Raw genomic sequence first — 20699 nt, 5'->3', positions numbered from 1 at the left:
GATTACTCACAGCCCTGTGCGTGTCCTAAAGAGGCCTTTTGAGCCCTGGAAATTTGTCCGGCAGCTGATGTTCCTCTTTTCTCTCCCTAATGCTCACTGCTCTATGAAAAGACTCAGGGTCACAGCAACTCCCCAGGGCCTTCACATGCCCCAGCGTCCATGGGAACGCTCCTCCTTGTCTTTCACACACGCACACCCCTGCGGTGCCTCTCCAGGTCCCCACAGTGGCCGGAATTCTCAAGAGATGGATGATATATGCCCTTGCTCATCTAGGCCAGAGGAGGGAACTGAAATGTGTGGGTAAGACAGGACAGGAGTCAGGAGCAATTCCAGGTCCTGGGAGGAACAGGGGCAAACCTATGGAGAGTCAAGTTCAATTTATTCCTATTAAGATTATGTTGAAGCTGGGCTCGGTGGTGCAAACCTGCAATCCCAGTACTTGGGAGGCCGAGACAGGAGGATGGCAGATTCAAGACCAGCCTTAGCAGTTAGCAAGATTCTCAGAGACCTAGTTAAAAAAAAAAAAAAAAAAAGAGTCTGAGGGTATAGCTTGGAGGTAGAATGTTTTGTCTCTGGGTTCAATCCCCAATATGAAAAAAAAAATGTCAATCTGCTGATGTACCCATTACAATGCTCAGTTCTACCACTGAACCTAATCCCCAGTACTTGGGAGGCTGAGGCAGGAGGGTTGCAGTTTCAAGGACTTAGTAAGGCCCTGTTTGAAAATAAGAAATGAAAAGGTTTGGGGATTATGTATCTCAGACACAGAATTCCTCTGGGTTTAATTATCGGTACCACAAAAAAAAATGAAGACTGAGGAGGAGGAGGAGAAATTATGGTTTTTTATTTCATTTATTTATTTGTGCGTGTGTATTTATGTATGCGCACATGCGCATTACTGGCGATTGAACCCAGGTGTATTCTACTTCTGAACTACACCTCCAGTCCTTTTTTTTTTTTTTTTTAAATTTTGGATCAAAGTCTCACTAAATTGTGAAGGGCCTCACTAAGCTGCTGAGGCTGACTGCAAACCTGAGATCCTCCTGTCTCAGTCTCCCAAGTACTGGGATTACAGACTCTGTGCTACTCACCCAGACCAGAAAGGATTATGTTGATGTACCTTAGAATTTCATACCAGAGCTAAGATAATAATAACTGGTGCTGTGATTTTTTTTTTCCATACTGGGGATTGAACCCAGAGGCACTCTACCGCTGAGCTACATCCCCAGCCCTTTTCATTTATTTTGAGCCAGGTGTGGTGGCGCACGCTTGTAATCCCCGCGCTTGGGAGGCTGAGACAGGAGGATCGCGGTTCGCGGACAGCCTCAGCTATTTAGTGAGGCCCTCTGCAACTCAGTGAGACCCGGTTTCAAAATAAAGAATAAAAAAAATAGGGTAGGGGGTGTAGCTCGGAGGTCAAGTGCCCCTGGGTTCCATCCCAAGACCCGCAAAAAAAAAAAAATTTATATATATATATATATATATTTTAGGTCTGGGAGTATATCCCAGAGGTAGAAAGCCTCTAGATTCTACCCTCAGTACCACCAAAAAAATAAAATAAAAATAATTTGTTTTGAGACAATTTCACCAAATTTCCCAGGCTGACCTTGAACCTGCAATTCCGCTTCAGCCTCCCAGGCAGCAGGGATTATGGGTATATGCCATCACCTGTCAGTTGCTGTGACTTGAGTACCTTCCGTAGGCCAAGTGGTATGTTAATTGCTTTATATAGTATTTTGCGTTGTTTTCCTGGTAGTGCCAGGAAATAAACCCGGAGCCTGGTACATGCTGGGCAAGTGCTCCAGGCTGAGCTGCACCCCCAGTCCTGGAGATCTGTGTGCGGAGGGCGGAGGGGGCACTGGCAACTGAAGCCAGTGAGTTCTCTCACTGAGCTATATCCCCACCCCTTGTAATCCCGAGTAGCTGGGGTTACAGGCATGTTCCACCTTGTCCAGCTCGTAGAGATTATTTAATCCTCACAATAACTATGCGGCAAGTACGTACTATTCCCACCATTTCACGAATAAAAAATAGAGGCTCAGTTAGATGTCTTGCTAAAGGTTACAGCAAATAACAAAGAAAAAGAACTAGACTTCTAATTATTCCTAAAATCAAATCTCACTGCTCTGAACTGCATTGAGAGAACATATATAAAGTGAATGAAAAACCTTTTTTTTTTCAGAACCAGAGACACCCTAGCCCTATTTATTTATTTATTTGTTTGTTTATTTGTTTATTTATTTATTGTAGGCCTGGGGATGGAACTCAGGGGCATTCAATCTCTGAGCGACACCCCCTGCCCAATTTTTTATTCTTTATTTTGAAACAGGGTCTCACTAAGTGGCTGAGAGCCTCACTAAGTAGCTGAGGCTGGCTTCGAACCTGTGCGATCCTCCTGTCTCAGCCTCCCAAAAGTGGGAATTACAAGTGTGAGTCACCACACCTGGCTTTTAATCCTTTATTTTGTAACAAGATTTCAATACATGGGAAGGGCCTCACTATTTATAAGTTACTGAGGCTGGCCATGAACCTGCTATCCTCCTGTCCCATGTTCTCCCAAGTACTGGAATTACAAGCCTGCACCACCAGCCTGGCTTTGGCAGCTTTTTTATTTCAACATACAAATTATCTTGTATTTCAATAACTTCCGAGAACATATAGTAACTGAAACTAGAAAGAACACATTTCTGTAGAGTCCTACTTTAGTAAAGAGATAAGAAAAAAATTATGATAGCGTAGTTTTTGTTAATATGCCAAGTTTTTTTTTTTTTTTTTCCCCTGTGGTATTGGGTTTGGAGCCCAGGAGCATTCTACTCCTGAGTGACATGCCCTGCCCTAAATTTTTATTTTTTAGTTTTAAAACAGGGTTTCACTGAGTTGCAAGGGGCCTCACTAAGTAGCTAAGGCTGTCCGCGAACCACGATCCTCCTGTCTCGGCCTCCCGACTGCTGGGATTACAAGCACACGCCACCATGCCCGGCTCCGTTCTCGTTTTCTTTCTTTCTCTCTCTCCCTCTCTCTCCCTCTCTCTCTCTCTCTCTCTGCAGTACTGGGGATGGAACTTAGGGGCATTGTACCTCTTAGGTACACCCCAACCCTATTTTTTAGTCTTTTTATTTTTTTATTTTTTTATTTTTTGCAGGTCTGAGGGTGGAACCCTGGGGCATTTGACCTCTGAGCTACATCCCCTGCCCTATTTTTTATTCTTTATTTTGAAACCGGGTCTCACTGAGTTGCAGAGGGCCTCACTAAGTAGCTGAGGCTGTCCGTGAACTGCGATCCTCCAGTCTCAGCCTCCCGAATGCTGGGATTACAAGCGTGAGCCACCATATTCGGCAACTGTAAAGGCCAAGTGAGGGAGCACCGGATTTGAACTGGGGACCTCTTGATCTGCAGTCAAATGCTCTACCACTGAGCTATGCCCCCTCTGCTGAAATATTTGTTTATGTCACTGTGTCTCTTGGAGCCTCGGTCCTCCTCTGTAAAATGGAGGCAGCGTCTGCCCATAGGGTTACTGTGAGGGTTAAACAGGATGCGCCTCAGAATTCCTCTGTACAGGGCCTGCTGCTCTCCCTCCTGCAGAATGAAGAAGCAGCCAGGAACAGGAAGCAGGCTGGAAATTCCCGACAATAAATTGGGAAAGTTACCACATTCTGTGTGGTCCCCAAGTCAGCATCCTTCTCCTCATCCTGCCCTGGTCCCCATTGTTGGGCTGCCTGACTCTGGGAGCTTCAAGCAAGTTCTCTCCCTGCTGCTGAAGGGGAAAGGACGGGGGCGGGGGCTGGAATCTCGAAGCTCTGAACCCAATCAGAGGCACAGCTGTGCTATATATAGCCCAGGGGAGCTGAGTGGCCAGACAGCCTCGAAGCCTGTGCCTTGAGCTGGGGAGAGTGCGAGTGAGGGGATGATGAAGAATGAACCAGACAGGGAGCAGAGGATGCTCCCGGTGGGGTTGCAACCGGAGGAGCAGGTTGAAGGGCTGCAAAGTGAGGAGAAAATATCAAGCCAGAAAGTAGTATCTGGGGAATCTGAGAAGCTCAGCGGGGGCAAACAGGACCAGGCAGGGGCAGCGGAAGCTTCCAGATGATGTGGTTGCATTGAGGTTGCCTCTGGGAGGTGCCTAGGATGGGGAGGGTATAACACCTCCACTTCTTTCAACAAGTACAGAGGTACTGGGAGGCCAGTACCACCTGGAAGGCTGAGACAGGAGGATTGCAGGTTAGAGGACAGCCTCAGCAATGTAGCAAGACTCTTTTTAATTTTTAACCCTAGTGAGACTCTGTTTCTCTGTGTGTGTGTGTGTGTGTGTGTGTGTGATACTGGGGGGTGGGGCCCAGGGGCCTTCTACACCCCTAGCCTTTTATTTTTAATTTTGAAATGGGCTCACTGAGTTGCTGAGACTGACTTTGAACCTGCAATCCCCCTGTCTCAGCCTCCCAAGTACTGGGATTACAGCATGCCCCACCATGCCCAGCTGAGACCCTATTTCAAAACAAAAATAAAAAAAAGGGCTGGGGAATATAGATCAGAGGTAGAATGCCCCTGAGTTTGACCCCCAGTACCATATAAAGTAAATAATAATAAAAACAAGCTCTGGGTTTCGAGGACTTTGAGCATTTGCTCAAGAACAGCACCGAGAGCTATAGACCTGGGGCCAGTAAAGTGCCTTTGGTGCCCATTAATCTTTCTGTTCACATATTTTAACAGGACATTGATAAAGCTGGGCGTGGTGGTGTGTGCCTCTAGTCCCAGCTTCTCAGGAGGCTGAGACAGGAGCCCAGGAGATCCAGACTAGCCTTAGCAAATATAGTGAGATTGTTTCAAAAGAAAGAAAAAAAATGGCCAGGCATGGTGGCGCATGCTTGTAATCCCAGCATTCGGGAGGCTGAGACAGGAGGATCGAGGTTTGAGGACAGCCTCAGCTATTTAGTGAGGCCCTTTGCAACTCAGTGAGACCCTGTTTCAAAATAAAGAATAATTAAAAAAAAATAGGGCAGGGGGTGTAGCTCGGAGGTTGAATGGCCCTGGGTTCCATCCCCAATACTGCAAAAATAAATACATAGGAAAAAAAATGAGCTGGGTGTGCTGGAACATACCTGTAATCCTTATACTTGGGAGGCTGAGACAGACAGGAGGATTGCAGGTCTGAGGCCAGCCTCAGCAACTAAACCAGGCCCTCCACAACTTAGTGAGACGCTCTTTAATAAGAAATAAAAGAAGGTTAGAGGTGAAGCTCAAAGGTAGAATGCCCCTGGGTTCAATTCTCAGTATCAAAGGGGGAGGCATGGCTAGTAGTGACTGGAAGGCTGGACCTGGCTATAGTAATCCTGGTGTCAGAGATGGAGCAGTCCTGAGATGCAGAAGATACCAGGAGGGCCCATCTGAAGTGACTGCTGGGGCTCTAGACAGCTGAAACGCTTTGCTGAGGTACTTGTGTTGAGTGCTTTTATTTTTATGTGTTGGTGCTGGCGCTTGAACCCAGAGGCATTCTACCTCTGAGCCTTATTCCCAGCCCTTTTGACTTAATTAATTTTTTGTGGTATCGGGGATGGAACCCAGGGGCATTCTGCCTCCAAGCTGTACCCCAGCCCTTTTTTGTATTCTTTATTTTGAAACAGGGTCTCACTGAGTTGCAGAGGGCCTCACTAAGTAGCTGAGGCTGTCCTGCGAATCGCGATCCTCCCGTCTCAGCCTCACGATGCTTTTGTGTTGGCCACCATTCCCGGCTGTTCTTTATTTTTCCGAAGCAGGATCTCAGTTTCAGAGGGCCTCATTAAGTAGCTGAAGCTGTCTGCAAACCTGCGATCCTCCTATCTCAGCCTCCCAAGTACTGGGATTACAAGTGTGAACCACCACGCCTGGGACTAGCCATGTTTTTGAATTTTTTTATTTTGAGACAGGGTCTCTTAAATTGTTGAGGGTCTTGCTGTGTGGCTAAGGTTTTAATCCTCCTGTTTCAGCCTCCCAAATACTAAGATTACAGGTATACACCACCAATCCCAGATCAAAAAAAAAATTTTTTTTTATTTTTCTGACACTGAGGATTGAACCTGGAGGCATTCTATTTCTTAGTTACACCTCCAGTCTTTTTTTACTTTTTTTTTTTTTTTTTGGTTATACTGGGGTTCCAGGAAGCCCTTCTACCTCCGGGTTACAGTCTCAGACCTATTTTATATTTTTTTATTTGGAAACAGGGTCTCTTAAGCCAGCGCGGCTGGCTTCGAACCAGCGCAGTCCTCCTGTCTCCTCCTCCAAGCGTGGCCACCACCCCCGGCCCTTTTTACTTTTATTTAATTAATTTTATTTATTTGTTTGTTTACTGTGGGTCTGGGGATGGAACCCAGGGGTATTCAACTTCCGAGCTATACCCCCTGCCCTATTTTTTATTTTTTTATATTGAAACAGGTTCCCACTAAGTTGCGGAGGGCCTCACTAAGTAGTTGAGGCTGTCTACAAACCACAATCCCAAACTGCGATCTCCCTGTCTCAGCCTCCCGAATGCTGGGATTACAAGTGTGCGCCACCATGCCTGGCTTTCTATTTTAATTTTATATTACTTGGGATTGAACCCTGGGGCCTTCTACCTCTAAGCTGCACCCCCAACCCTATTTTATTTTGAAGTAGGCTCTTGCTAAATTGCTGAGGGTCTTACTAAGTTGCTGAAGCATTCTTCAATTTGTGATCCTCCTGTCTCTGTCTCCCAAGTACTGGGATTAAAGGCGTGCACCACGGTGCCTGGCTCTTAAAAAAAAAAAAATTTTTTTTTGACAAAAAAATCTGCTTCTGCTAACATCCCTCTAGCAAAGGCAAGGGAAAAAAAAAAACTATAATGTGTCTCACAGGTTAACTGAAACAGCTGGGAATTAGTGGAGAAGGAGGAAGGTTGTGCTACTATTACTCCTGTCCGGTGAGTAGGAGGAATTAAGAACTTCCTAGACAACTCTTTCTCCCCATCCAGCCTGGGGCAGGCAGGACTCCCTGCTGCCAAGAGCGAGAATTCCCAAATCCTACCTCTCTGGGCCTCGGCGCCCATCCTCCAACACAGAGGAATCTGTTCAGAGTTTACTGCCAAGTGGGGACCCTGGAAAATGTGTAATGGAAATAGTGACACACTGAGGCCTTTAGGTTGACCTTGCTGTTCCCAAACCACAGAGCCCCAGGGTGACTTCCAAGTTCTCAAACTGGATTTTGATCCTTCCCTCCCTCGGCCCCTTGTGAATAAAAAGTAATGTGGTTCTCACAGCGCTGGGCTCTGCGGCCGCCTGCCACGGCTGGAAACCACGCTGTGGAGCTTCCCTCTCCCTTTCCTCCAGTAGCCTGTCTTCTTCCCAGGAACGAGAAGCCTCATTCACTCTGCACAGGCCTCCTCACCTCCTCAGTACCTGCTATGTGTTGGGACTGAGAGTTCCTGCCTAGAAAGCTCATAGTGTGTGTGTGTGTGTGTGTGTGTGTGTGTGTGTGTGTGTGTGTGTGTTTTATAGGGCATTGACCCTGGGGGCATTTTACCACTGAGCTAAAATCTAGTCTTTTTTTTTTTTTTTTTTTTTTTTTGCGGTACTGGGGATGGAACCCAGAGGTATTCTATCTCCAAGCTACGCCCCCATCCCTATTTTTATCGTGTGTGTGTGTGTGTGTGTGTGTGTGTGTGTGTGGTACTGGGGATGGAACCTAGGGGTTTTCTATCTCCAGGCTATACTCCCAGACCTATTTTATATTTTATTTGGAAACAGGGTCTCACTAAGTTGCTGAGAGCCTAAGTAGCTGAGGCTAGCTGTGCAATCCTCCTGTCTCAGCCTCCCAAGTACTGGGATCACGCCACCACACCCGGGTTATTAATTATTATTTTTTTGTGTGTGGTTCTGGGGTTCCTGGAAGCCCTTCGACCTCTGGGCTACACTCCCAGACCTATTTTTTTTATTTGGAAACCAGTTCTCTTAAGCCAGCAAGGCTGGCTTCGAACCTGCGCAATCCTCCTGTCTCCACCTCCCAAGCGTGGGGATTACAAGCGTGCGCCACCACGCCCAGCTATTAATTCTATTTATTTATTTATTTATTTTCTTACTTACTTACTTACTAATGCAGTACTGGGGATAAAACCCAGGGGCATTCTACCTCCAAGCTATACCCCCAGCCCTATTTTTTATTCTTTATTTGGAGACAGAGTCTCACTGAGTTGCAGAGGGCCTCACTAAGTAGCTGAGGCTGTCCGCGAACCATGATCCTCCTGTCTCAGCTTCCCAAATGCTGGGATTACAGGTGTGCGTCACCACACCCTGCTCCTGCCTAGTTTTTTGTTTTTTGGTACTAGAGATGGAACCCAAGGGAATTCTACCTCTGAGCTACACCCCCAGCCCTATTTCATATACAATAAAATGTTTTCACATCATTTTATTTATTTTTGTGGTGTTGGGGACTGAACCCAGGGCCTCACACATGCTATGCAAGTGCTCTAATGCTGAGCCACACCCTCAGCCCCCTTAAATTTTTTTTTTTTTTTTTTTGCAGGTCTAGGGATGGAACCCAGGGGTGTTCAACCTCCGAGCTACACCCCCTGCCCTATTTTTTATATTCTTTATTTTGAAACGGGTCTCCTTAAGTTGCAGAGGTCTTCACTAAGTAACTGAGGCTGTCTGCGAAACGCCATCCTCCTGTCTCAGCCTCCCGAATGCTGGGATTACAAGCCTGTGCCACCACGCGTGACTTCCTCATAGGTTCTTACAGAAGTCTTAATATACCATAGGAAAGTTGCACTGTCAAAAGTATACAGGTAAAGGATGGGAGTGTAGTTCAGTGGTAGAGTATGGCTTAGTGCCTGCACGCTCAAGGACCTGGATTTGAGCTGTAGCATCTCAACAATAACTAAATAAATAAATAAATAAAATGGGAAAAAAAACTCACAGAATCTACAGCAAAATGCACCAATTAAATATAGCTGTGTGTTCAGCATCCAGATCAAGCACAGAACAGGACCAGCCTCCTCATTTTCCTTTCCAGTAACTGGCCTGCCCATTAGGTAAACATTAACCTTACCCAGGGCGTGGTGGCGCAGGCTTGTAATCCCCGTGCCTGGGAGGCTGAGAAAGGAGGATCACACAGGTTCAAAGCCAGCCTCAGCTACTTAGTGAGGCTCTCAGCAACTTAGTGAGACCCTGTTTCCAAATAAAATATAAAGTAGGTCTGGGAGTGTAGCCTGGGGGTAGAAAGCCCCTGGGTTCCATCCCAGCAACACACACACACACACACACACACACACACACACACACACTCCTTACATCTTAGCACAGATTAGGGTTTTTTTTTTTTTTTTTGTGTGTGTGTGTGTGTATGTTTCTAGGGGTTGCACCCAGGGGCATTCTATCCTCCAGCTATATCCCGGCCCTATTTTATTCTCATTTTGTTTGTTTATTTATTTATTTTGTGGGTATGGGGATGAAACCCAGGGGCATTCTACCTCCGAGCTACACCCCCTGCCCTATTTTTTATATTCTTTATTTTGTGGTACTGGGGTTCCTGGAAACCCTTCTACCTCCAGACTACACTCCCAGACACCTATTTTTTTATACTTTTATTTGGAAACAGGGTCTCTTAAGCCAGCAAGGCTGTCTTTGAACCTGCACAATCCTCCTGTCTCCACCTCCCAAGTGCGGGGATTACGAGAGTGTGCCACCACGCCCGAGTGTGTCACCACGCCCAGCTATATTCTTTTTTTTTTGAAACAGGGTCTCACTAAAAGTTGCAGAGGGCCTCACTAAGTAACTAAGGCTGTCCACGAACCACGAACCTCCGGTCTCAGGCTCCTGAAAGCTGTGATTACAATCATGTGCCACCATACCCAGCTTTATTCTCTCTCTCTTTTTTTTTTTGGTGGTACTGGGGTTCCTGGAAGCTCTTCAGGCTACACTCCCAGACCTATTTTATACTTTTTTTTTTTTTAAACAGGGTCTCTTATGCCAGCGCGGCTGGCTTCGAACCTGCGCCATCATCCTGTCTCCGCCTCCCAAGCGCAGGGATTACAAGTGTGCGCCACCACGCCCAGCTTTATTCTCATTTTGAAACAGGATTTCACTAGGTTGATGAGTCTCACTACTTGCTAAGGTTGTCCTTCAACTTCTGATCCTCCTGTCTCAGCCTCCCAAGTACTGGGATTACAGGTGTGCGCCACCATGCCTGGTCCTTTTTTCATTTTTAGAAGCCAGATATATGAATTTTAAAATTTTGGTGATTAGCCAGGCGTGGGGGCACATGCCTGTAATCCCAGTACCTGTGAGCCTGAGACAGGAGGATCCCAGGTTCAAGGACAGCCTTAGCAACATAGTGAAACTCTCTGGGCAACCTTGCAAGATCCTGTTTCCAATCAAAAGAAAACAAAAAGAAGAGCTGGGAAGCCCAGCTTGATGGCACACGCTTGTAATCCCAGCATTTGAGGGGCTGAGACAGGAGAATCTCCATTTGCAAACAGCCTCAGTTACTTAGTGAGACCCTCTGCAACTCAGTGAGACCCTGTTTCAAATAAAGAATAAAAAATAGGGCTGGGAGTGTAGCTTGGAGGTAGAATGTCCCTGAGTTCCATCTCCAGTACTGCAAAAAATAAGTCGGGGGATGTAACTCAGAGGTAGAACATCCCCAATACCACACACACACACACAAAAGGTTTGGCAACTAGTTAATAATTTGGAAAACACCAAACTGGCCAAACAAAACTTGTCAGTGGACCAGATTTCCAGCCCTGAAGATCTCAACCTCTGGACTAGCCCTTAGGGCTTGGCTTCCTGTGCAGGAGTTGGGCCTGAACTTTGTTTATTAGAATTTAATTTCTTTTCTAATCAAAAGGAAAAATAGCTGGGCATAGTGGAGTACGCCTGTAATCTCCATACTTGGGAGGCTGAGACAAAAGGATCACAGGCTTAAGTACAGCCTCATCAAATAGTGACACTCTTATTAACCTCATGAGAGACCCTGTTTCAAAATAAAAATAAAATAGGGCTGAGGGTGTAGCTCCCAGGGTTCAATCCACAGTACCACCTCCCCCTACCCCCCAAAAAAATAAAAAGGAAAAACATCTGGGCATAGTGGGGCAGCAAGCCTGTAATCCCAGTACTTGGGAGGATGAGACAGGAGGATTGCAGGTTTGAGGACAACCTCAGCACTAAGTTGCAGAAGACTTCGCTAAGTAGCTGAGGCTGGCCAAGAACCTGCGATCCTTCTGTCTCAGCCTCCCAGGTACTGGGATTACACACCAGTGTGTCACCACGCCCAGCTAGCAAGATCCTGTTTCAAAAGGAAAAGGTTTGGGGGGTGTAGCTCAAGCTAGAAAGCCAGTGGCTTCCGTACGAGAGAGAGAGAGAGAGAGAGAGAGAGAGAGAGAGAGAGAGAGAGAGAGAGAAAAGAAAAGAGGGGTAAAGTAAAAGCCTATCTATTTTATGGTGGTGCTCAAATCAATGAGGTAATTCAAGAGCACGGGAACTGAGGAACGCGCGGCGCGCTCTCTTTAGTAACCCTTTAGTTAAAGCAGCTCACTTTACTTAGAGCTTTTGGGGAGCTTTTAGTTCCTTCACGGGCAGTTTAAGAGAATGCCTCGGCACGCACATTCTTAAACAGTTCTTTGGGCTCCTGCTGGGATGTAAGGAGTTAAGAGGAAACAGCCTATTAGGGTCCTGCTAATCCGAGAAGTACCGGACCTCAAAGTTCCCAGCACGCCGAGAGCCGGCTCGGAAGGCGGGGATGCAGGCGCGCCCGAGGGCCCGGGGCACCCGGAGCCGCGGCCCAGCAGGACCCAGGGCGGCCGCCCGCACCCCGAGGCTCGCCGGACCCAGGCCCTGAGCCAGAGCGCCGCGGGCCCGGCTCGGGCGCCCAGGTGAGGCGCGGGGACTCCGCCGGCCGGACCCCACCTCCCCGGGAGCCCGCCACCCCGGGAGCCCTCCATCCCCGGACCCCGCCACCCCGGAGCCCCTCCACCCGGGAGCCCTTCATCCCCGGACCCCGCCACCCCGGGGCCCCTCCACCCGGGACCCGGCCACGCGGGAGCCCGCCATCCCCCGGGAGCCCGCCATCCCAGGAGCCCGTCAACCTGGGACCCCGCCATCCCGCACCCCGCCACCCCGGGAGCCCTCCATCCCCGGACCCCGCCATCCCGGAGCCCCTCAACCCGGGAGCCCGCCACCCCGGGAGCCCTCCATCCCCGGACCCCGCCACCCCGGGGCCCCTCCACCCGGGACCCGGCCACGCGGGAGCCCGCCATCTCCTGGGAGCCCGCCATCCCAGGAGCCCGTCAACCTGGGACCCCGCCACCCCGCACCCCGCCATCCCGGGAGCCCGTCATCCCCCGGGAACCCGCCACCTCGGGAGCCCGCCACTCCGGGAGCCCGCCACCCCGGACCCGGCCACCCCGGGAGCCCGCCATCCCCCGGGAGCCCGTCATCCTGGGATCCCGCCACCCCGGGACCCGGCCACCCCGGGAGCCCGCCATCTCCCAGGACCCCGCCACCCCGGGACCCCTCCATTCCCGGACCCTGCCACCCCGGGACCCGGCCATCTCGGGAGCCCGCTATCCCCCGGGACCCCGCTACCCCTCCATCCCCCGGGACCCAGCCCCGGGGCCCCTCCATCCCCGGACCCCGTCATCCCCGAGACCCCGCCCCCCCCTCGGGAGCCCATCATCCTCGGACCCGCTGTCCCGGACCCCGCCATCCCCGGATCCCGCCATCCCGGGGCCCGCCATCCCAGGACCTCTCCATCCCGGGGCCCGCCATCCCAGGACCCCTCCATCCCGGGGCCCGCCATCCCGGCCCCGCCATCCCGGGACCCCTCCGCCCCGGGCTCCACCATCCCAGGACCCGTCGCCGCGGGCTCCACCATCCCGGCCCCGCCATCCCCGGATCCCGCCATCCCGGGACCCCTCCATCCCGGCCCCGCCATCCCGGGCCCGCGCGCAGCCCAGCCCGCGCCCCCGCCCCCCGGGCGGCCCCCGCCCGGCCCCGCCGCACTGCGCAGGCGCCTCGCGGGCGGCGGCGGGAGCGGCGAGGGCGGCGGCCCGGGCTGCACTCGGGCGGCGGGCGACGCGGAGCGCGGCGGCGATGGCGACGCGGGGCCCATGAGGCGGCGGCCGGCGGGGCGGGCGGAGGCCCGGCGGAGGCGGAGGCGGAGGCGGCCGCGGGGCCCGCCCGGTGAGCTCTGGCGCCGCCCGCGAGCGCCGCCGCTTTGTCCCCGCGCGCGGTCCAAATTGGGAGGGAAACGGCCGCGGGCGGTTGGCGGCGGCTTTGTCCCGGCCTCGCCGAGGCTGCGGCGGCCGCGGGCGGCGGCGGGGTGGCGCGTCCCCGACTTCGGAGGACTTCCCGACTTCGGGAAACTTCGCGCCCCTCCTCCCCGGGCGTCCCCGGCGGGGCCGGGTGCGGGCGGCGGCTCGGCCTCCGCGGCGCGCGCGGGCGTCGGGGGCGAGCGGGCCGCGGTGCGGGGGGCGTCGGGGGCGAGCGGGCCGCGGTGCGGGCGTCGGGGGCGAGCGGGCCGCGGTGCGGGCTTCGGGGGCGCGCGGGGCCCGAGGTGCGGGCGGCGTCGGGGGCGAGCGGGCCGCGGTGCGGGCGTCGGGGGCGAGCGGGCCGCGGTGCGGGCGTCGGGGGCGAGCGGGCCGCGGTGCGGGCGTCGGGGCCCCGCGGCCGGCGCGTCGAGCCGGTGGTGACGCCGCCGTGAACATGTGCGGGGAGTCTCTGGAAGCGCCGCCAAAACCACACTCCCTACAGGAGAGGGATTCTCTGTGGTCAGAGCAGAAATAGGTCTTTCGAGTACGTTAGAAAAAGGAATCGTGGCGTAATTTTGGAACCGAATCCTTTTCCCCTTAAAGAGGTTTTCGGTATTACTCAGAATAGTGCAAATTAAAAACCCTTAGTTCTTAGAAATGTTTGACGCACTGAAAATATTTGAATTGTGGCTGTTTGCCAGTTTCTTTTTGGGGATGGGAATTTGTACTGCCGTAGCCTTAGTTGCCTTTTTCTTTCTTTTCCCGCCTTTATATGTTTGCGTGTGGTACCGGGAATTGAACCCAGGGTCAAGCTACAACCTCCAGCCCTATTTGAATTTTATTTGGAAACGGGGTCTTGCTAAGTTTGGTGAGAACTTCGCTAATTTAGACTTTTTAAGTGCTGTGTAACGGCAGAAGGAAAGAAATAGGAACACTTTTGGGTAAAAGGTAAAAAGCGCTGGTAAACAAATCTGTGACTTAGTTTTCACCCACCAATTTTTTGTTGTTCAGACTGCTATGCGGAGCAGTTTGTGAAAAAGATCCCTAGAAGTTGTATGAGCTACATGAGGTGCACACTTGTAATTCTAGTACTTGGGAGGCTGAGACAGGAGGAAAGCAAGTTCACAGCCAGCCTCCGCAACTTAGTGAGGCCCTCCCCAGTATAGTGAGATCCTGTTTCTGTGTGTGTGTGTGTGTGTGTGTGTGTGTGTGTGTGTGTGTGTGTGTGTTACAAGGATTGAACTCAGGGCATTCTTCCTCCAAGCCACACACCCCCAGCCCTACTTTTTTTTAACCTTCATTTTGAAACAGCCTCACTAAATTGCTGAGGCACCCTGTGAACCTACAATCCTCCTGTTTCAGCCTCCCAAGTATTGGGGACTACAAGTATATGCCACCATGCCCTGCTTATAGAAATTGTTTTCCTCCATACTTTGGTAATACTTATCAGTTTTGATTGAGTATGTTACTTACCTGATAAATTGTAACATATCTATTGGAGATATTCAGAGTAAAGTGCAGTTGGACTCTACTTTTTAGGGGATTCCCTTTAGACTCATTCTTTTTTTTTTTCCTGGTCTGGGGATGGAACCCCGGGGCACTCCACCTCTGAGCTACACCCCCTGTTCTATTTTTTATTCTTTATTTTGAAACAGGGTCCCACTAAGTTGCAGAGGGCCTCACTAAGTAGCGGAGGCTGTCAGTAAATCATGATCCTCCAATCTCTGCCTCCCGAATACTGTAATTGCAAATGTGTGCCCAGCCTAAAGTAACTTTTTCTTGCAGTACTGGGATTGAACCCAGGGGCATTCTACCTCGGAGCTACACCTCCATCTCTATTTTCAATTCTTTATTTGGAAACAGGGTCTCACTAAGTTGCAGAGAGCTACGCTAAATTGCTAAGGCTAGTCTTTAACCTGTGATCCTCCTGTCCCCCAAGTACTGAATGCTGGTATTACAAGCGTGCACCACCACACCTAGCTGCCCAGCTTATGTTTTAAACTTTTTTGGTGGTATTGGGTCTTGAACGCTGGGGCATTATATCTTCAACTATACCTTCAGTCTCCCCCTCCCCCTTTCTTCTTTCCTTCCTTTTGTAGTACTGGGGATGAAACCCAGGGACATTCTCCCTCTGAGTTACATTCCCAGCCCATTTTATTTTATTTTGTTTTTTTGGCACTGGGGATTGAACCTAGTGGTAGTCTACCTCTGAGCTACACCTCCAGCCCTGTTTCTTTTCTTTTTGTGGTACTGGGGATTTTAAACCCAAGAGCATCCTACTTCCAAGCTATACCCCCACCCCTATTTTTTATATTTTATTTTATTTTTACGGGTCTGGGGATGGAACCCAGGGGCATTTGACTGCCAAGCTACAACACCCCTTGCCCTTTTTTTTTTAATTCTTTTTTTTTTTAAACAGGGTCTCACTGAGTTGCAAAGGGCCTCACTAAGTAGCTGAGGCTGTCCGTGAAACGCAATCCTTCAGTCTCAGCATCCCAAATGCTGGGATTACAAGTGTGCATCACCACGTCTAGTTTCCTATTTTATTTCTTTATTTTATTTATTGAAATGAGTTACAGGCATGTGCTACCACATCCCGCCGAAGCAACATCATTTACCCTGTCCCTTACTCATATTTTTTCCTGCCTATTATTGATAATGCTTCAGTGACTATTGTACATTATACTATATGTCTTTGAGCAAGTTTGGTAGATAACATATTAAAAATTGGAATTGGTATGTCAAAAGGTGTATGCTAGTTGGGTGTGGTGGCGCACACTTGTAATCCCAGTACATGAGAGGTTGAGACAGGAGAATCACAGGTTCCCAGCCAGCCTCAGAAACTTAGTGAGGCCCTCTGCAATTTAAGTGAGACCCTGTTTTAAAAATGAAGAATAAGAACAATAAGACAAGGGAGCCGGGCTTGGTGGCATACTTGTAATCCCAGTACTTGAGAAGCTGAGACCTTGTTTCAAAATAATAAAAAGTCAGGTTGGGGGTGTAGCCCAGAGATAGACCGTCCCTGGGCTCCATTCCTAGTAACACACACACACACACACACACACACACACAAAGATAGGACTAGGGATATAGCTCAGAGGTAGGATGTCCCTGGGTTTAATCCCTAGTACCATAGGCCACAAAGAAAAGGTATTTGCCATTTTTATTTTGATGGATATTCCAAATTGTCATTTGTCTATTTACTTATTTATTTTTTTGGTACTAGGGATTGAACATAGGAACATTCTGCCTCTGAGCTGCACCCCCAGCCCATTTTATATTTTTATTTTGAAACAGAGTCTCCCTAAATTGCTGAGGTTCCCCTCTAACCTCCTGTCTCAGCCTCCCAAGTACTGGAATTACAGGTCTGGGCTACCATGCCTGGCTTTAGTTTTTATTTGGAAACAAGGTCTCAGTAAGTAGCTGAGAGTGTGGTTAAATTGCTGAGGCTGGTTTTGAACCTGTGAGCCCTCTGTCTCAGCCTCACAACTACTGGGATTACAGGTGTGCACCTCTATACCTGGCTCCAGATTGTTTTAAACAGAAGCCATACCTACTACCACCAGGAAAGCCAAGAGTGCCTCTTTCTGTGTACCCTTCCTTATCAGTTCTCTGGCACTACTTCTTTAATGTTTTCCAGTTGAATAAATGCAAATGGTATATTGGTGTAGTTTCAATTTGTAAATCTTCATTAAGCTGAGCCCAGGTGATGGTACATGTCAGTAATCCCAGTACTTGGGAGGTTGAAACAGGAGAATTAAAGGTTTGAGATTCAGCAACCAAGAAAAAAACCCTGTTGTAAAACAAAAAATAAAAAGGGATGTGTCGAGCCAGGTGTGATGGCACATACTTGGTAATCCCAGTACTCAGGAGGCTGAGAGGAGGATCACAGGCTCATAGCCATCCTCAGGTACTTAGTGAGGCCCTCTACAACTCAGTGAGACCTTGTTTCAAAATAAAGAATAAAAAATAGGGGCTGGGGGTGTAGCTTGGAGGTAGAATGCCCCTGGGTTCCATCCTCAGTACCGGGGGAGCCGAGAGTGTATCTTGAAGGTAAAATGCCCCTGGTTTCAATTCCCAGTACCAAAAATAAATAAAATAAAGAATAAAAATAGGGTTAGGGATGTAGTTCAAAGGTAGAAAGGTGGAATGCCCCAGGGTTCAATCCCTGGTACTATACATTAATTAATGAGCTTGGGAGGCTGAGACAGGAGGATTGCACAGCCAGCCTCAGCTGCTTAGTGAGGCTCTCAGCAACTTAGTGAGACCCTGTTTCCAAAATAAAGTATAAAATAGGTCTAGGAGTATAGCCCAGAGGTAGAAAAGCCCTTGGGTTCCACCCCCAGCACTACATACATACAAAAAAAATCTCCAGTACCACAAAAAAAGAGCTGTGCTGGGGGTATAGCTCACAGGTAGTACTTGTTTGGGTTCAATTCCTAGTACCAAAACAAAGCAACAAAAAATCAAGGGGCGTAGCTCAATAGTGCAGCCCTTCTGTTCATCAGGCTCTAGGTTTGATCTCCAGCACCTCACACACAAAATTAACAAGGCATTTCTATTTCTTTTCCTCTTTTCTCTTGTGATACTGGGGGCAAACCCAGGAGCATTCTTTATCTTTCCCCAAACTCAAGGGCATTTCTCCCTTCCCTTTCCTTCCCTTCCCCTCCCCCCCTTCTCTGTATGTGTGTGTTGCTTGAACCCAGGGCCCTTCTGCCTTTGAGCTATACCACCAGTCTATTATTTATTTAGTGATACTGAGGATGGAACCCAGGGGCATTATACTTTAGAACTACACCTCCAGCCCTATTTTTTTTTTTTTTTTTTGAAACAGGGTCTCACTAGGTTGATGAGAGTCTCACTACTTTCTGAGGCTGCCCTTGAACCTGTGATCCTCTTGTCTCAGCTTCCCTAGTACTGGGATTACAAGCATGAGCCACCATGCCCGGCTTCTATTTTATTTTTTAATTGGAAACAGGGCCTCACTAGGTTGCTGAGAGCCTCACTAATTTGCTGAGGCTGGCTTTGAACCTGCTGTTCTCAAGCTAGGCGTGATGGCACATGCTTGTAATCCCAGTACTTGGGAGGCTGAGACAAGGGTCACACAGGTTCAAAGCCAGCCTCACCTACTTAGTGAGGCTCTCAGCAACTTAGTGAGACCCTGTTTCCAAATAGAATATAAAATAGGTCTGGTGGTGTACCCAGAGGTAGAAAGCTCCTGGGTTCCATCCCCAGTACCATATATACACAATAAAAAAAAAAAAAGAAAGAAAAAAAGAAAGAAAAGAATGAGCCGGGCGTGGTGGCTCACACTTGTAATTCCAGCATTCAGGAGGCTGAGACCAGAGGATCGTGGTTTGCGGACAGCCTCAGCTACTTAGGCCTTCTGCAACTCAGTGAGACCCTGTTTCAAAATAAAGAATAAAAAATAGGGCAGGGGTGTAGCTCCGAGGTCGAATGCCCCTGGGTTCCATCCCCAGACCCGAAAAAAAGAAAAGAAAAAAAAAAAAAAAGAAATGAACCTGCTATTCTCCTGTCAGACTCTCAGGCACTGGATCACAGGTGTACACCACCACACATGCACATTCGACCTCTGAGCTGTACCCTCAGCCCTGTTTTATTTTGAAACAGTCTCACTAAGTTGCAAAGGGTCTCACTTAGTTTCTGAGGCTGGTGTCAAAAGGGCATTCCTGTCTTCGCCTCCCTAGTATTGGGATTACAGGTAAGCGCCACCATCTCTTGCTGATTCTCAGTATTTTCTGAAATAAACATGCATTAATTGAGTTGGCAGAGCTTTACTATGTAACAAAAGCCCTCAGAAATTTTAAGAGTAGGTTAGGGTACAAATTTCGCAATATTTGCCTATATTCATAAAGACTTAAGTAATAAATTGCAGAAGAGTATAAATATAGTTCCTAATCCTTGATAGAGACCAGATCTTGGTATTATAAAATAATCTCATTGAATGATAGTATAGTCACTATATATCCCTTAGATATAGGGATCCAAGACAGAATTTATGTAAAATTCTACTCCAGAATAAAATAGGTGATGGTGACTCTGGAGAGCAATTTTTTTTTGTGTGTGTGTGTGTGTGGTACTGGGGGTGGAACCCAGAGGCTTTCTACCTCCGGGCTATACTCCCAGACCCATTTTATATTTTATTTGGAAACGGGGTCTCACTAAGTTGCTGAGAGCCTCACTAAGTAGCTGAGGCTGGCTTCGAACCCGTGCGATCCTCCTGTCTCAGCCTCCCAAGCACGGGGATTACAAGCGTGCGCCACCACGCCCAGCACTGGAGAGCAATTTTTAATTTGTAAGAATATATTAAAGGATACTACTTTGAGCCAGGCATCATGGCCCTCACCTATAATCTTGGGCTGAGACCAAAGGATCTCAGGTAGATTTCCCCTAGATTCAGTCCCCAGTACCACAAAAATAAATAGAAGGATACTACTCTGAAGTGAATTTATAGCAGCATAGTATCACACCACCTCTTTCTCATTCCTTTAGAGACCTAATATAAATTGTTCAGAAGCAACAAAGAAAATTAACAAACCCAACATTTCCTTGAAAAACTGTTACCAACATTCCTTACTGGTTGTCATCTGAGGTACCCTGCCCATCTCTACATGGCTTTATTGCGGGTGTGATGGTACTGGAGATTGAACCAGGAGGCGTTCTACCTCTGAGCCATACCCCCACCCCTATTTTATTTTTTGAAGCAGGTGCTAAGCATCTTGCTAAATTGCTGAGGCTGTCCTCAAGCCTGCTGTTCTCTTAAGTACTTGGATTGTAGACACTAACACGCCCAGCAGGGTTTTTTGTGTGTGTGTGGTGCTGAGGATGGAACCTAGGGGCATTCTACCTCTGAGCTACACCTCTAGCCCTGCTTTTAATTTTTATTTTGAAACAGGGTCTTACTAGGTTGAGAGTCTCACTACTTGCTGAGGCTATCCTTGAACCTGTGATCTTCCTGTCTGAGCCTCCCAAGCTAGGATTGTAGGCATGTACCAGCACCCAGCAGATTTTTAAACCCAAAATATTCTGCTACTTTAAGAGTCTGAAGATTAAGTAAATTGGAATCAAACTGTTCCAGTGATCTCTTATCTTCATTTTCTTATGTCAAAAACTGTGCTGATGCCAGGCATGGTGGTGCACGCTTGTAATCCCAGCATTCGGGAGGCTGAGACTGAAAGATCGCGGTTCGCGGACAGCTTCAGCTACTTAGGCCCTCTGCAACTTAGACCCTGTTTCAAAATAAAGAATAAAAAATAGGGCAGAGGGTGTAGCTCAGAGGTGGAATGCCTCTGGGTTCCATCCCCAGACCGGCGGGGGGGGGGGGGGCGGGTGGTAAAAAAAAGACTGCTGATGCTGTGCGTGGTGGCACACACCTGTTATCCTAGTACTTGGGAGGCTGAGGAGGATTACAGATTCAAGGACAGCCTCAGCAAATAGTGAGACTCAA

At 49.0% G+C, this 20699-nt stretch overlaps 1 protein-coding gene across 1 annotated transcript in view; it reads left to right on the top strand.

The window, feature by feature from the left end:
- Positions 1 to 13090: 13090 nt before the first annotated feature.
- The window catches only part of GJC1 (gap junction protein gamma 1), a gene marked incomplete at both ends in the record, with an annotated part of 30641 nt that continues 23032 nt past the window's right edge, over positions 13091 to 20699 (top strand). Inside the window, one exon of the mRNA XM_080714249.1 lies at positions 13091 to 13163. Within this exon, the coding sequence (XP_080570375.1) occupies positions 13091 to 13163 (73 nt within the window). The remainder of the gene's footprint in view (positions 13164 to 20699) is intronic.

The sequence above is a fragment of the Muscardinus avellanarius genome, assembly GCF_963383645.1.
Source record: "Muscardinus avellanarius genome assembly, chromosome: 16".
NCBI classification, from domain to species: Eukaryota; Metazoa; Chordata; class Mammalia; order Rodentia; family Gliridae; genus Muscardinus; species Muscardinus avellanarius.
The sequence above is the reverse complement of the archived record's forward strand: the minus strand, read 5'-3'. Positions and strand labels throughout refer to the sequence as shown.